This window comes from Stenella coeruleoalba, assembly GCF_951394435.1.
Source record: "Stenella coeruleoalba genome assembly, chromosome: 12".
Classification (NCBI taxonomy): Eukaryota; Metazoa; Chordata; class Mammalia; order Artiodactyla; family Delphinidae; genus Stenella; species Stenella coeruleoalba.
In genome coordinates, this window is record NC_137158.1 from 57,519,300 (window position 1) to 57,537,825 (window position 18,526).

Consider the following 18,526-nt stretch of genomic DNA (forward strand, 5'->3'; position numbering starts at 1 on the left):
GGTTCACTTTTCTGGCACGATTAATCATAGGTGGTGCTGTGTTTATAGATGGTGCTGTGTTCTCTCTTTTGGGGACGTTAGTGGCCATGATGACCATTAGTCCCACCACAGATCCATCATTTCAAAAAAGGCCCTCTTAGTAAACAGCAGCATCCAGTATAGCTGAATATTCTCGACGTTGATTATTTTTCATTTAATAATACATCCCTGCATCTGTTGTTCTTTCATTTCAGGTTCTCTTGGCTATTCTTTCTCATTAATTTTTCCAAATCAACTTTATAATCAACTTGTGCAGCTTTAGGGGGAAAATAAACCTAACATTTTAATAAGAAATTAAATTGCTTTAAATTTATGTATTAACTTAGAGAGAGCAGAAAAAGTAACTCTTGTTACTTTTCAGAACTAGAAGTTGAGATTTTCTTCCTTGCATAGTGAGGTGGAGCAGTCCTTCAAATACTTGCCCATGAGTAGTTAGACATTGATAAAAACCCTTAAAAAAAAACTTTCAACAAATAATTGAACGTTTTATCTTCAAAGGATTATTAGTCATCCAGGTAGATTATTATTTCTTAGAAATTCTGGAGTGGTAGATTAATTCATTTTCAAATGTATAAACTTTACATGAGTTTAATGTGAGTATAAAAAATCTGTTTTAATTGAGGGCAGAGTGTTTCTGTTCCTCTGGCGACTCGGGAGCCACTTACCCTGAGGTGAAATGGCACATTTGCTTACCTGCAACTCACTAAATTCACACTCAGCAGTTGTAGTGTACACTTGGGGGGAGGAGAATAAATGGGCTGCACATTATAACTGAGTGACAATCTCAAATCATTTCCGTCTTTGAAATCATTGTAAATGAATTTGTCTGAAAGCACAGGCAGGCAAGGAGCTATCCTTCTGGACCCGCCACCACATTATTCTAGGTTTATTGAAGTAAGTGTAAATTTACAAGGGACATAAAACTGACTCAAAAAGTAATGATTAGAGTTATTTGTAGGTTAATTTTTTTAAGTTTAAAGCATCATTTAAAAGCTTCTGTTGTTGGAACTTGATCCAATAAGTCCAGTAATAATATTTTCAAAATCTGTATAATAATCTATTCAGATAAGTTTTAAGATTATAATGAGCCACTTGTTTTCTGTGATTGCTCAGAAATTTTTTGCTGGGGAGTAAGAATTTGGTTACATGTGGTTGGGTGGGCGCATCTTTGAGTGAAGCCTCTATTAAACTCAGAATTTTGATGAATTTCGTACATTCAGCCCCGCTTCTCATCCCTGCTTCTGGTCAGACTTGCCTTTGTGAGTTTCTGCTGGACTTGACCCAGGGCAAGTACTGAGTACTTTAGGCCATGATCTCTGCTCTCCCTCCTCAGCTGACTCTCATTGACCTTCCAGGAAAATACTGAACCCTCCTCATGCTCTTATCTTTGTTGTTATTGGTTTCTTATTTATTTATTTATCCTCTTTTTAGGTCTCAGGTGAAAGATTAGGTAACACATGAACTCCATCTATCAACTCAAACACAGAGACAGGCACACATTTCTGTAAGGCTTCCCCGATTATTCTAGTGGGTACTAAGCTTGAAACTCATGATTCCAAGGATACTTTCAGGTTCTGATATTGTATAACTCTCATTGCTTTCTGAAAGCCAATATACCTATATGAATAAACAAGAGTATTTGACAAACGTATACTAGAACTAAGAATACACAGGAGTGTTCAAAACATATTAGAGATGACATCACAGCTTGTGGAAATGTTTAAATCCATAACATTGGCAAGAGCAGGTAGTAGAATATTGCAAAGCCTCTTTCACAACTAAGCAATTCTGTTATGTGGACAACTATTTGCTATAGGAAGTTCACAGACAGATAGCAATGGGGGGAGGGAGGCAGAGCATATCAGTGGGCAGAAGTTAGATGGCCATGTGTTTTTCTCTTGACAAACTTTCTCTATGAGAAAGTTGAAGTACCATCTTCCACAGAGAGTGGCCTTCATTAATAGTTTTATGGCTGTCATGGGGGATCAGCCTATAGGAAACCGAGGTCCTCTGTCCTTGTTACATCATTAAGGAGTCCTACTTTGGCCTGGCTCTCTTAACTGTGTGCCAGTGACACTCAAAAGTCTCACTAAAATCTCCAAAACACAATACTCTTTGGTAGCATTTTCCTAGATCCATGATTCTTCTGAGGACAAAAGAACTGGGATAAAGTAGGTTCCTGAGAGTCATAGCAGAGAATATTTTTCAAAAATTCAGACCCAGCAATGCATGTGCTAGAAATTGGTTCTGGAGGTCAGACTTACCCACATGGGTTACAGGTGAGCTAATGTATATCCTGTCCTAGGACAGTGGCCAAAGTTCCTAGGCTGTTCACTTCAGGCTGTGAGGTCTCCTCCTATAATGTGAAAAAGATGAGAAAGCATCAGTGCGTATGATGGTCATTGCATGTTACTTGTTACTTTGGGACAAGGATTCTTCAGAAAGACTGTATTCTTCATTTCCACCCTAAGTGAGATCAGGTTCTTAATACTCTAGGAACATCTAATTTAATGCTACATCAGTGACATATGATTATAATTACATGATATTTTATTAGGTGATGCACAAATGGAATATGAAATAGAAAGTTCTCTTTGTTACAGTAAAATGTCAAACATTTGGTATTATTTCAGAAATTATTTGGGATTTTTTTTTAGTTACCAAGTTTGTAAAACGTGCCCTCCAAAAATTTGGGTATTGTGTATTGATATCTGCGGTTTATAAAAGCCTAGCCATCATAGCATTTTTGTACTTATAATGAGGTGTTTGCTTTCCTTGTTGCACCCCATACAGATTGAGTTTTTTTCTATCTGGAAATAAGGTTTTATAACTACTGATTTTGAAGAGCCTTTTTACTGAAAACACAAGACAGAGTTAATAAAAGTAGCATGAGTACGTTAGAGAATTATTCTATTCAAGTCATTAAAATTTTGGCATACTTAGAAAATCACTATTAGAATTTTCACAGTCTTTGCCTGATGCCTTCAAAGAATACTTCTATTCATTGTGTTTTCCAATATGCTGTCTACCACATTTTTAAAAGTTTATTCAAAATACTACATGCTAACTAATTTAATTAATTTTGCATGAAATGTGAAAGAATCCATAGAAGATAAATGAAAGAAGGATATTGTTTTGAAATGGGGTGACATATTCTCGAAGGCAATGACTGCTTTTCCATGTCACTTAATGTAGGCTGTTATGTTGAATTATAGAAAGAGTCTGTGTGGTTTCTAGTATAACTTCTTTTCATGGATTTCATCTATTATTCCAGAGCCAGCACAGAAGCTCCTAAGTCATAAATCCATGTTGTAGCTCCAAGACAATTTGGCCTTTTCCTATATTTGCTTGCTGAGTTGTTTCTAAACAAAGTACTTTATCCATACATCAGTATATCTTTATTTTTCTTATTTGTACTTGTGATCTCTAATTATGCTTTGATATTTCTCTTTTGGTTTTCCACTAAGAAAATATCTGTGCATTCTTTTTTCTGGATAGAAATTTGCTAATTTACAATATTTATATAGATTGTTTTTTCCAAAGACCACGCAGTATTTTATATTTGTTATCTTTCCATGGTTTTGACTTTGGAAAAGAAACACTGGGAAACAGAGGGTAAAAGAGTTTAAGAAATTTTTTCAACTCATAGAGATGTAATAGGACGAACATTACAAGCAATGTATGTCTTAGTTCCTACAAGTGACAAAATATGCTGGTTGACTGAAATTCAGGCTCTAACAAACAGAAAAGAAAGTGTTAAGCTAGTAGAAGTAAAATGGAAGCATGTTGCAATGATTTTGGTTATTCAGTTAAAACTAATAAATATTGAATGCACACTATTTCAAAAGAATTATAATAAGGTATAATAAGGATTGTAGCATCTCTGCCCTTTAGGAGCTCACAATTTATTTATTCATATTCTTTATCATTTTATAGACTGTCACGAATAATTTAGGATTACCAGAAATTAGGAACAGGGTATTTCAGATTTTTAATAGGATCAAATATCTCTCTGTTCTATCAGATTAATCAATAGGTTTGACCTTCAGTGAATTCCTTTTTAAAGAGGTTCCATGTGTATGAGTTATTGAATACAGAGTGTCTAAGAGAAATAATTTCTTTTGAATAACACCTAAAAAATGCAGAAGTAGCAAATAATTTAGATTATGATTGCTAGAGTATATTCCATTTTACTCCTACTCTTGTCCTTTCTTCAATACTTTTAAAAATACTTCTTTATTTTAAAAATAATTCTATTAAAAACCAAGACATTTATATTAATGCAATTAATATAGCAGGTTATTAGATGAAATTTAAAAGCTCTTCTTATCTCTTTGACTCTTGATTGCCAAACCCCATTGGTCACAGCTTTAAGATGTCCATATCTACCTTTCCCCAAAATGTCTAAGTGTATTCCAATAATTATAGACACATAGGCATATATGTGTGTATATCTGCAATTACACTTATCTATATACCTTTGGAAATATAAATTCATAATATTTCCCACCTGGAGTGTTAGTCAATAAACTAGAATTGGTCAAAGCCCAGACTAATCAGAGACGATGTCTTGGCTATTCCTTGCTATTCCAAGGTTAACCAGATGATCTCAGGAGAGAGGAGGCATTTGGAAGGCTTGGGCAGCAGTGATTTACCAACTACAGAAGTATTTCAGTATTTTAATTACCAGTATTTCCACAACTGTGCCTAAGATGCAAATACCATCCGTACTTTCAGTCATATGATGGCTCGTGATTCTCCCCTTAGTGCACACAGATAGAAATGCTCACATCCTACTAAAGATCTCAAAAGACCAGCATCAGAGCCACCTGTCTTATGTTTTTTTTAAACATCTTTATTGGAATATAATTGCCTTACAATGGTGTGTTAGTTTCTGCTTTATAACAAAGTGATCAGCTATACATATACATATATCCCCATATCTCCTCCCTCTTGTATCTCCCTCCCACTCCCCCATCTCACCCCTCTAGGTGGTCACAAAGCAGTGACCTGATCTCCATGTGCTAGGTGGCTACTTACCACTAGCTATCTATTTTACATTTGGTAGTATATATATGTCCATGCCACTCTCTCACTTCATCCCAGCTTACCCTTCCCCCTCCCTGTGTTCTCAAGTCCATTCTCTACGTCTGCAGTTTTATTTCTGTTCTGCCACTAGGTTCTTCATAACTATTTTTTTTTTTAGATTCCATATGGTATTTATTTTTCTCTTTGTGACTTACTTCACTCTGTATGACAGTCTCCAGGTCCATCCACCTGACTACAAATAACTCAATTTCATTTTTTTTATGGCTGAGTAATATTCCATTGTATATATGTGCCACATCTTCTTTATCCATTCATCTGTCGATGGACACTTAGGTTGCTTCCATGTCCTGGCTATTGTAAATAGAGCTCCAATGAACATTGTGGTACATGACTCTTTTTGAATTATGGTTTTCTCAGGATATATCCCCAGTAGTGGGATTACTGGGTCATATGGTAGTTCTATTTTTAGTTTTTTAAGGAACCTCCGTACTGTTCTCCATAGTGGCTGTATCACTTTACATTCCCACCAACAGTGCAAGAGGGTTCCCTTTTCTCCACACCCTTTCCAGCATTTATTGTTTGTAGATTTTTTGATGATGGCCATGCTGACTGGTGTGAGGTGATAACCTCCTTGTAGTTTTGATTTGCATTTCTCTAATGATTAGTGATGTTGAGCATTCTTTCATGTGTTTGTTGGCAGTCTGTATATCTTTTTTGGAGAAACGTCTATTTAGGTCTTCTGCCCATTTTTGGATTGGGTTGTTTGTTTTTTTGATATTGAACTGCATGAGCTGCTTATAAATTTTGGAGATTAATCCTTTGTCAGTTGCTTCATTTGCAAATATTTTCTCCCATTCTGAGGGTTGTCTTTTTGTCTTGTTTATGGTGTCCTTTGCTGTGCAGAAGTTTTTAAATTTCATTAGGTCCCATTTGTTTATTTTTGTTTATTTCCATTTCTCTAGGAGGTGGGTCAAAAAAGATCTTGCTGTGATTTATGTCATAGAATGTTCTGCCTAGGTTTTCCTCTAAGACTTTTATAGTGTCTGGCCTTACATTTAGGTCTTTAATCCATTTTGAGTTTGCTTTTGTGTATGGTGTTAGGAAGTGTTCTAATTTCATTCTTCTACATGTAACTGTCCAGTTTTCCCAGCACCACTTATTGAAGAGGCTGTCTTTTCTCCATTGTATCTTCTTGCCTCCTTCATCAAAAGTAAGGTGACCATATGTGCGTGGGTTTATCTCTGAGATTTCTATCCTGTTCCGTTTATCTATATTTCTGTTTTTGTGCCAGTACCATACTGACTTGATTACTGTAGCTTTGTAGTATAGTCTGAAGTCCGGGAACCTGATTCCTCCAGCTCTATTTCTTCTCTCAAGATTTCTTTGGCTATTAGGGGCTTTTGTGTTTCCATACAAATTGTGAAATTTTTTGTTCTGGTTCTGTGAAAAATGCCATTGGTAGTTTGATAAGGATTGCATTGAATCTGTAGATTGCTTTGGGTAGTATAGTCATTTTCACAGTGTTGATTCTTCCAATCAAAGAACATGGTATATCTCTCCATCTCTTTCTATCATCTTTAATTACTTTCATCAGTGTCTTATAGTTTTCTGCATACAGGTCTTTTATCTCCTTAGGTAGGTTTATTCCTACATATTTTATTCTTTGTGTTTCAATGGTAAAATGGAGTGTTTACTTAATTTCTCTTTCAGATTTTTTGTCATTAGTGTATAGGAATACAAGAGATTTCTGTGCATTAGTTTTGTATCCTGCTACTTTACCAAATTCATTGATTAGCTCAAGTAGTTTTCTTGTAGCATCTTTAGGATTCTCTATGTGTAGTATCATGTCATCTGCAAACAGTGACAGCTTTACTTCTTCTTTTCTGATTTGGATTCCTTTTATTTCTTTTTCTTCTCTGAGTGCTGTGGCTAAAATTTCCAAAACTATGGTGAATAATAGTGGTGAGAGTGGACAACCTTATTTTGTGCCTATCTTTGAGGAAATGGCTTCAGTTTTTCACCATTGAGAACGATGTTGGCTGTGGGTTTGTCATATGTGGCCTTTATTTTTTTGAGGTAAGTTCCCTCTATGCCTACTTTCTGCAGGTTTTTTGTCATAAATGGGTGTTGAATTTTGTCAAAAGCTTTTTCTGCATCTATTGAGATGATCATATGGTTTTTCTCCTTCAATTTATTAATATGATGTATCACATTGATTGATTTGTGTATATTGAAGAATCCTTGCATTCCTGGGATAAACCCTACTTGATCGTGGCACTTGATTCTTTTATTGTGCTGTTGGATTCTGTTTGCTAGTATTTTGTTGAGGATTTTTGCATCTATGATCATCAGTGATATTGGGGTGTAGTTTTCTTTCTTTGTGACATCTTTGCCTGGTTTTGGTATAAGGGTGATGGTGGCCTCATAGAATGAGTTTGGGAGTGTTACTCCATCTGCTATATTGTGGAAGAGTTTCAGATAGATAGATGTTAGCTCTTCTTTAAATGTTTGATAGAATTCACCTGTGAAGCCATCTGGTCCTGGGCTTTTGTTTCTGCGAAGATTTTTAATCACAGTGTCAATTTCAGTGTTTGTGATTGGTCTGTTGATATTTTCTATTTCTTCCTGGTTCAGTTTTGGAAGGTTGTGCTTTTCTAAGAATTTGTCCATTTGTTCCAGGTTGTCCATTTTATTGGCATATAGTTGCTTGTAGTAATTTCTCATGATCCTTTGTATTTCTGCAGTGTCAGTTGTTACTTCTTTTTTATTTTTAATTCTATTGATTTGAGTGTTGAATTGTATTGTTTTAAGTTTGTTTTTGTAGGTCTTTTTCTTTTCTTGTGCTTTCCTGCCTAGAGTAGTTCCTTTAGCATTGGTTATAAAGCTGGTTTGGTGGTACTGAATTCTCTTAGCTTTTTCTTGTCTGTAAAGGTTTTAATTTCTCCGTCGAATCTGAATGAGATCCTTGCTGGGTAGAGTAATCTTGGTTGTAGGCTTTTCCCTTTCATCGCTTTAAATATGTCCTGCCACTCCCTTCTGGCTTGCAGAGTTTCTGTTGAACGATCAGCTGTTAACCTTATGGGGATTCCGTTGTATGTTATTTGTTGCTTTTCCCTTGCTGCTTTTAATATTTTTTCTTTGTATTTAATTTTTAATAGGTTGATTACTATGTGTATTGGCGTGTTTCTCCTTGGATTTATCCTGTATGGGGTCTCTGTGCTTCCTGGACTTGATTGACTATTTCCTTTTCCATATTAGGGATATTTTCAACTACAGTCTCTTCAGATATTTCTCAGTCCCTTTCTTTTTCTCTTCTTCTTCTGGGACCCCTATAATTCGAATGTTGGTGGGTTTAGTGTTGTCCCAGAGGTCTCTACCACTGTCCCCAATTCTTTTCATTCTTTTTGCTTATTCTGCTCTGCAGTAGTTACTTCCACTATTTTGTCTTCCAGGTCACTTATCCGTTCTTCTGCCTCAGTTATTCTGCTATTGATTCCTTCTAGAGCATTTTAAATTTCATTTATTATGTTGTTCATCATTGTTTGTTTGCTCTTTAGTTCTTCTAGATCCTTGTTAAACGTTTCTTGTATTTTCTCCTTTCTATTTCCAATATTTTGGATCATGTTTACTATCATTATTCTGAATTCTTTTTCAGGTAGACTGCCTATTTCCTTTTCATTAGTTTGGTCTGGTGGGTTTTTACCTTGCTCCTTCTTCTGTTTGTTTCTCATTTTGCTTAACTTACTATGTTTGATGTCTCCTTTTTGCAGAATGCAGGTCTGTAGTTCCCATTGTTTTTGGTGTCTGCCCTCAGTGGCTAAGGTTGGTTCAGTGGGTTTGTAGGCTTCCTAGTAGAGGGGACTAGTGTCTTTGTTCTTGTGGATGCAGCTGTGTCTTGTCTTTCTGGTGGGCAGGACTGCGCCCGGTGTTTTGTTTTGGGGTGTTTGTGATCTTATTATGATTTTAGCAGCCTCTCTGCCAATGGGTGGGGTTGTGTTCCTGCCTTTCTAGTTGTTTGGCACAGGGTGTCCAGCACTGTCACTTACGGGTCATTGAGTGGAGCTGGGTCTTTTTTGTTTTTAATTTATTTTTATTTTATTTATTTTTGGCTACATTGGGTCTTCATTGCTACGTTCGGGCTTTCTCTAGTTGTGGAGAGCGGGGGCTACTCTTCATTGTAGTGCACGGTCTTCTCATTGTGGTGGCTTCTCTTGTTGCAGAGCGTGGACTCTAGGCACATGGGCTCCAGTAGTTTTGGCACGCAGGCTCAGTAGTTGTGGCTTGCGGGCTCTAGAGCGCAGGCTCATTAGTTGTGGCACATCGGCTTAGTTGCTCCTCAGCATGGGGGATCTTCCCGGACCAGATCTCGAACCCGTGTCCCCTGCATTGGCAGGTGGATTCTTAACCACTGCACCACCAGGGAAGCCCAGAGCTGGGTCTTAGCGTTGAGATGGAGATCTCTGGGAGCGCTTTTGCCGTTTGATATTACATGGAGCTGGGAGGTCTCAGGTGGACTCATGTCCTGAGCTCAGCTCTCCCACCTCAGAGACACCTGGCCGGAGCACCAGGACCCTGTCAGCCACATGGCACAGAAGAAAAGGGAGAAGAAAGAAAGAAAGAGAGAGAGAGAGAGAGAGAGAGAGAGAGAGAGAGAGAGATGGAGGGAAGGAGCGAGGAAGGAAGGAAGGAAGGGAGAAAATAAAAGAAAAAGAATTAAAAGGATTTTTTTAATTATTAAAAATTAAAATGTAATTAAAAAAAAAAGAAAGTAGAGAGCAACCAAACCAAAAAGCAAATCCACCAATGATAACAAGTGCTAAAAACTATACAAAACAAAACAAAACAAAACAAAAAAAAGGACAGGCAGAACCCTAGGACAAATGGTAAAAGCAAATTATACAGACAAAATCACACAAAGAAGCATACACATACACATTCACAAAAAGAGAAAAAGGAAAATATATATAAATATATATATCTATACATTAAAAAACAAAAGGAAGAGAGCAACCAAATCAATAAATAAATCTACCAGTGATAATAAACTCTAAATACTAAACTAAGAAAAACATAAAACCAGAAACCAGTCTGTCGCATATAGCAAGCCCCAAGTCTACAGTTGCTCTCAAAGGCAACTGCCTCAATTTTGGGATGATTCGTTGTCTGTTCAGGTATTCCACAGTTGCAGGGTACATCAAGTTGATTGTGGAGATTTAATCAGCTGCTCCTGAGGCTGCTGGGAGAAATTTCCCTTTCTCTTCTTTGTTTGCACAGCTCCTGGGGTTCAGCTTTGGATTTGGCCCCACCTCTGCATGTAGATCACCTGAGGGCATCTGTTTCCGCCCAGACAGGAGGGGGTTAAAAGAGCAGCTGATTCGGGGGCTCTAGCTCACTCAGGCTGGGGGGAGGGAAGGGTGCAGAGTGCGGGGTGAGCCTACGGTAGCAGATGTCGGCATGACGTTGCAACAGCGTGAGGCATGCCGTGTGTTCTCCCGGGGAAGTTGTCCCTGGATCCCGGGACCCTGGCAGTGGCGGGCTGCACAGGCTCCCAGGAGGGGAGGGTGGATAGTGACTTGTACTTGCACACAGGCTTCTTGGTGGCTGCAGCAGCAGCCTTAGCATTTCATTCCCAGCTCTGGTGTCTGTGCTGATAGCCGTGGCTCGCGCCAGTCTCGAGCTCGTTTTGGCGGTACTCTCAATCCAGTCTCCTCGAGCACCCCGAAACAAAGGACTCTTAGGCAGTTCCAGACTTTTTCCTGGACTCTGTCCCAGCTAGCTGTGGCGCACTAGCCCCCTTCAGGCTGTGTTCACGCAGCCAACCCCAGTCCTCTCCTGGGATCTGACCTCCGAAACCCGAGCCTCAGCTCCCAGCCCCCATCCATCCTGGCGGGTGAGCAGACGAGCCTCTCAGGCTGGTGAGTGCTGGTCGCCACTGATCCTCTGTGCGGGAATCTCTCCGCTTTGCCCTCTGCACCCCTGTAGCTGCGCTCTCCATTGTGGCTCCGAAGCTACCCACCCCGCCCCGCCACCCACCATCTCTGCCAGTGAAGGGGTTTCCTAGTGTGTGGAAACTTTTCCTCCTTCACAGCTCCCTCCCTGAGGTTCAGGTCCCATCTCTATTCTTTTGTCTCTTTTTTTTCTTTTCTCTTTTGCCCTACCCAGGTACGTGGGGAGTTTCTTGCCTTTTGGGAAGTCTGAGGTCTTCTGCCAGCGTTCAGTAGGTGTTCTGTAGGAGTTGTTCCACATGTAGACGTATTTCTGATGTATTTGTGGGGAGGAAGGTGATCTTCACGTCTTACTCCTCTGCCATCTTGAAGGTCTCCTGTCTTACGTCTTATATATCAACCTTTCATATTTTTAAATTAAGTCCCTTAAAGTGTACCATAGACAGTGTAGATGTATTCCTGAAAGTCTCATATCAAAACTATGTAGCAAGTAAGGTTTATTTTCAGAACATTCCTTTCAAGCTCCCTTCTAAGCAGACCCTTAATCACTTTTAGCAGATTTGTCCTCCAGTTGTATCCTTTCAATGACCCCAATCACCCAGAGCTTAGGGTTGACAAGCTCCTTGTACCTCACTGAATTTACTAAAAAGAAGATATACCACTGCTTTATTATTAGTGTACTCATTATATATCTCATTATTACAATATATTATCAATTCATAGATGGTGGGACAATAACTTAAACTAGTTTGTATCTACCTTTCTACCCAGGACATTGCAAATAAATGTCATTCGGTAATGTTTGTACATTGTTCTTTTGGATTGAATTGGTAAAGACACATATGGACCATCGCAAAATATCCAGAATATTTATTTTTTACCTCTTCAAATATTATGTAGATTTGAACGTAGAGGATTGCCATATTTCCCTCAATTGTCACTCTGTTGATTTACGGTCACTTGATGCCTTTATTTTCCTTTTCTTTAACACATGTTTACCTCTTATACAGAAGGTACAGAAACCCTTCATTGAATATGTTCCAGTTTCCAACAGTTGTCTGCATGTACTAGAATTTCCTCCCCGTTATTTTCTATTTGGGGATGTAAAGGAAATGACATTTATTGAGTATTTATAGCCAAGCCTTTTGCTAGGTATTTTGCATACATTATCTCATTTAATCTAAATTGTCTCTCAGTAGTGTACTTAATGTACTTGTTATTGACCCTAATTTGCAGATAAGGGAGCTAGGAGTTGACAAAGTAAAATAATCTGCCCGAGGTCACAGAAATGCTGGGACCACAATTTGAATACAAGATTGTGCCTCTGAATCACTATGTTGTTTTTGCTATACCACAGTAACGGATGGTACTTGTCTGAGGATTAGGTGACATAAGTAACTGTTTTCTAATCTATCAAGCACTATCCACACATGGAATTTCTAACTCATATATTATAATTTCCAACAGAGTAAGGTGAGTAAATTGGTATGTAATAAATGTTTTAACTGATTGTGATTATAATAGAACTTCAAAAATTACGTGAAATGATGTTAATGAGTTATTAGAGAACTAAAATCCACAAAATGGAACATCTCATCTCAGCCATAAGGTATGAAATATGAATATGTAACAGTAAAAATATTTTTAGAGAATATCATAGGGTTATGGAATAATATCTGAATAAAATCTATTGTAGCCTTAGGTAGGCCTTATATTTGATATGTAATAGTGAGAACACTTTGGAATTCAGAGTTACATGTTGTTGTTGTCACTCTTCCCCAGGTGTTCCAGATTGCGTATGTGATTGTGAAAGCAGCTAATTCCCCTCGGCCTGGAAACTGGATTTTGGAACGCTCGCTTGATGATGTTGATTATAAGCCCTGGCAGTATCATGCTGTGACGGACACAGAGTGCCTAACACTCTACAATATTCATCCCCGCACTGGACCGCCATCATACGCCAAAGACGATGAGGTCATCTGCACTTCATTTTATTCCAAGATACACCCCTTAGAAAACGGAGAGGTAAGATGAGAAAACTCACCCTCAGTACACTTAAGGTGCCAAAATAGGCCTGTCATAAAAACTAGAATATATCAGTCATAATGTCAGGGAGATTTTAAAATAGGATTTAGCAGAAGTACATTTTAAATAACTTATTAAATAAAAGGGAAAAACTGAAAGTGATTAGAATTTTAACTGCCTTCCTCTAGTGTGTTATCTCCCATTTCCAATAAAGATCAGAGAAGAGGAAATGGGCTTAAGTTGGAAAGTCAGTGATTAATTTTAAATATAAAGAGACTTTAATTTTAAATATAAAGAGACTTTTCTAACACTGTGGTTTGCTAATAATTGGAGGAGGATTGAGACCTTAAAAGAAGGCCTAGATCTGTGTGTACTCTGGTCTGAAGGTGGGGACAAAAGAGGTAAATTTGGGAAGAAATATAATTCACCTGAAGGACCTAAAGAGAAGGAAATTTTGTCAGTTTTTGTATGTTTTTCTGCTGTCACCACATAGTGCTGCAGTGGGGTTCCTTTCCTTTGCTCAGGCTTTGCTTATTATATGCTTAATTCAAAAGCGTTCAATTTCTCCGTAGCATTTTTTTTTGTATGGGTAAGATTTTAGATTCATTCATTGCTTTTCAGCCACAGAGTCAAACCATGACTTCACCTCTACCAGCTGTGTGATCTTGAATCAGTGACTTAAATTCTCTGTGCCTTAGTTTCATCTCCCATAAATTGGAAACAATAACAATAGTTCTTATTTCTTATGATTGTCAAGAAGATTAAATGAATTATTATGTTTAAAACGTTAGAACAGTGCTGACAGACATATACACTATTGCTTTGTAAGCATTAACTATTTTTGTTGCTCTTGTTATAATAATAATAACAACTATTTGAGATTGTTGTTTTTGTTGGTAGTCGTAGTCGTAGTATTAGTAGCCTTCTCTCAAATACCCAAACCTAGACTTAGTGACTTTTTTTGGATTCTCTAGTTATATTTCCCTAATCAGTCTCCCTTCAGTATATACGGCCTAGCTCTTTTTTTCCTACCTGTTTGTATACATCTCTATTTATATTCATGTCTGATATTCCCTCCTCACCAGTTCACACACCTAAAGCTGGTATCATTTTTTATATTCACAGTTTCAGAAAATCCATATTCATACACTATCATGCCCACCTCCACCAATCTAGGGTTATCTCTTTAAACACTTCTGGGGGCAAGTTAGAGTTTTGACATAAATCTATCACACTCTCTTTTGGCACTATTATTCTATGAATGTATACCAGTGCCTCACTATATTTCAATTTCATGTTCAAAAATATCAGTTTTGGGCGAAAAGAAATCCAAATGGTGCTCTCAGCAGAGATTCCAATCTGCCAAATGACAAGGAGTCAAAAGCAGTGAGTCAAACAGCTGTTCAACCTGCTTTGTGCCCAGAGGCATCCAAAGTCCTGGCCAGATTGGCCTGAGGATATGGGAGTACGGAGGAGTGCAGAGAGACTGTATTTGAGTTGAATTTGTATTATTTTTCTCCTGGATCCAGTGTTTACCCAGAACCAATAATTATCTAATATTTATAAAGCTATTCTTTACCTTTAAAAAAATGGTCTAATTCAGAAATTTGTTGAACAATGTCAAATGTACCCAGATAGATGTGTAACATACAAGTTACATGTATATCCCTGAAGCATGCTCTCCCTACAATGATGGTGGTTCTCCATCCTTTAGACCGTGTCAACTTGCCAACATGGAACAAACACACATTCTATTTGTTTGTGTTTAACTGGCTATGCTGTATTAGACATTCACTAAAAACTAATCATTGATGGTGACTTTTAAGAACAACTTATTCAACTTTCTCTGTGACATGCTTTTTTAAGTCTATTTTTCTCTCATTGCAAAGTGGATGAGGTGAGGAACAGAAAGTAAATTCAAAATATTTGATGTAGAATGATAATATTTAAGAATATGAATTAAATTCAGACCTCTCCTAGAATATCTGCTTCATTTTATATATTATGCTGTGAAACGTATTACTTTTTGGAATGAACAGGTCCAGCAAAGGTAGGTGATAATCTCCCAAGACTCCCAGATCCACTGGTGACAAAGCTGAGATAAGAATCCAGGTCCCCTGACTCCTAGGTTAGTGTTTCTTTCAGACTGAAGACTGGAAGTCAATTTTTTTTAAAAAGTTGGTAATAGCTAAACTCAAATAATGGTTTAGAAGAGATACAGAGATAGATATGCTGGATCCATTAAAGTAGAAAGATTCTTAATCCTGAGATATCATGATATAGAAGAATGTACATGGGACTGGAAGACTGGGCTCTGCTTCTGGCTCTTGTTTTTGTGGGATGTTGGGCAGGTCACTTAATCTCTGAGTTTGAATTTCTTTAATACATGAATTAGTTTTATATATAAATTGTCCTAAGGCATCTTTCAGTTCTAAAGTAATAGTTTTGGATATCAACTACAATATAACATGTGGGAATAATTTTTGGATGCTTGTCTCCAATATTTCCTAGACAAGTGACTATGAAATAAATCTTATTAAATTTCAGTTTTAAAATGATTCACTTTTGAGTACCATCTGAAATCTAATTACTAGGTGCATATGTTCAGAACTTCCCAGAGAAGTGACATTCAAGTAAAAACCAAATATGTAAACCAGTAAATGCAAAATGATAGTATAAATGCCACAGCAGAAGTGTGTACAGAAAGTGGTAACGTCCATCTGGGTAAGCCAAAGGAGCCACATTGAGAAGATGAATTCTCAGAGTACAGGGAAACAGAAACAAAAGCTTCTTAGTATCTCAAAAGTTTCAAAGGCAATATGCAAATTCATCTCTAAAATGCCCTATGACTTAAACTAGACATATAACAAGACTTCACCTCCATTGTTGAAGGATATTTTTATTGGGTATAGAATTGTAGGTTTCTTATTGTTTTTTGGCATATTTTATTGTCTTCTGGTTTCCACTGTTTATGTGGAAAAGGTAACTATTTAATAATTGTCCTTTGTAAAGTCTTTTATTTCTTCAAAGATTTTTATCTTTGTTTTTCACTAGTTTTACTATGATGCTCCAGATCTGCACTGCCCATTACAATCTTTATTAGACATATGTGGTTATTAAATTTATATTTCAATTAATTCAAATGAAATTAAAATTCAGTTTCTCAGTTGCACAGCCACACTTCAAGTGCTCAATAGCCACATGTGACTAGCAGCTACCACACTGGATTGCACAGAATAGATCATTTCTATCATTGCCTAAACTTCTATTGGGCAGTGTTGCTGTAGATGATAGCTTTCTATTTTCTAGATTGGGATTTATTTGGTTGGTATATCTGCAGAGTGATGTCTTTCATCAGTTCAAGAACTAATTCAGCCACTAACTCTCCAAATATTGCTTCTTCCCCATTATCTCTCTTCTATAAATATGATTTAGAATAATTTAGAACTTCTCACAGTATACACTATGCATCTTACACTCTCTTTTATTTATAGTCATCCTTTTGGCTTTCTGTCCTTCATTCTAGATATTTTCTTCTTGCTTACTTTGAGTTCACGATGTCTCTCTTCAGCTATGTAAAAACTACTATTGAAACCAATCATAAGATTCTTAATTTCATTTATTATATTTTTCAGTTCTAGAATTTATCTTTGGTTCATTTAAAATAGTTTGGTATCTAGTTTTATATCAAATTTTTATATACCTATTGAATTTTTAATAATAAAATTATATTCAAATTTTCAATATTCTATTTTTATCTCCTTGAGCATAAAGTAACAATTATTTGAGTTCTCATTTTATAATTCTAATATCTGGCCTTTGTGAATATATTTTATTTCTGTTTCATTTGCCGATTCTTTCCTATGCTGTATCGTATCCTCACATTCTTGATTATTTTTGCATATCAGAAGTTGTATTTGAAAAACTGTGTGTAGAAATAATTTAGGCCTAAGAAATTATCTTTACCTTATGAGGATTTTCTGATGCTTCTGCCAGGCAATGGCAATATGGATCATCTTAATCCAATTTCTGGGATACTTAGTTGCCTCAAAGCTGTGCTGAACTCCCATGACAGCTGATTTAATTCTAGTTTATCCCCATTCTAGGCTTCCTGTCTTTGAAGTCCAAACTAAAGTGTGTGGAATTTACCTAAGTCTCACCCATACAAGTTCCGGAATCCAACTTTTGTCCTCCTAGTACAGTAAGACTGTCAAAGCACTGCTCAGTCTCTGAGCCATGTCTTCTGAACAGGGAAATGTCCACAGGACAAAAGCTGTCACAATACACTAATTATCTCTATAGACATCAGTCTTCTCCTTGATATTGAGAAGTTGATTTTTTATCTTCCTGATAGCTGTCATATGGCTTTACATAAATGTTTTTATATATTTTGTCCAGTTGGTCTAGTTGTTATCATTGACAGTGTTAGCACTAATTATATAATTTACTATAAACAGAAGCATAGTCTCATATGCACTGTTTAAAGCCTTTTTATTCTGGAATCATTTTATATTTACATAAATGTAAGAAGAGGACAGAGAATTTGCATGTCCCTTTTACCCAACTCCCACTAAGGATAATATCTTACATAATTACCATTCATTTGTCAAAATAAGAAATTAATATTGATACTTTATTACCTAAACCACAGATTTATTCAGATTTAATTCATGTTATCATTAATGTCTTTTTTTTTTTTCTCTTCTGGGATCCAAGTTGGGATACTACACTGCGTTTATTGCATCATTGTGTCCCCTTAGTCTCTTCTAATCCATGACAATTTCTTAATCGTCTCTTGTTTTCCTTGGCCTTAATCACTTTTAAGAGTACTGGTCAAGTTTTTTGTAACATGTTAGTCATTTTGAGTCATGATTAGACTGGGCTACTGTGTTTGGGGGAAGAATACCACAGAGGTGAAACAACTTTCTTATTGCATCACTCATGTTTATTTTTATATGCACATCTCCTATGTCCTCCTTATTGGTTTATAAGTTTTACTGTCTTCTAGATAGGATTTTATTTTAGACAGCAATATCTAAATATTCACCATGATTTGAAATGTATATTTTTGACTAAGCATTGAATGATCATTTGCTTCCAGATCTTCATAATACCCTTTAAATATAAATTTAAGTCAGAGAATAAGAAAAATAAGAGCAGAGTATTTTTAAGACTCACCTGTGCAGCAAGGCATTATGAAATAAACATGTCTCAATTATAACACACTAAGTAATAATGTTTATGTTATAGGTATAGAACATTAATAGAAAATAGTCTTCTGTGACTAACATCAAATCTATTGAGTCTAAGGTTTATTACATTATTACTTGTCTGTAGAGTTTTAGAGACATGTGCCATAACTTTTGGAACATTCCAAGATATCATATTTCAGGTGAAAAGTACATCATTTTAGAGCTGAAAGATACCTTAGGTGAATACCTTAGGAATTCAAGGATATCATAGCCTTG

General features: G+C 36.7%; 1 protein-coding gene across 1 annotated transcript in view; it reads left to right on the plus strand.

Moving 5' to 3' along the window:
* Positions 1-18,526, plus strand: part of LAMA2 (laminin subunit alpha 2) — a 602,802-nt gene that overhangs the window by 194,833 nt on the left and 389,443 nt on the right. The window contains exon 4 of the mRNA XM_079939315.1: positions 12,816-13,058. Coding sequence (XP_079795441.1) covers positions 12,816-13,058 — 243 coding nt within the window. The remainder of the gene's footprint in view (positions 1-12,815; positions 13,059-18,526) is intronic.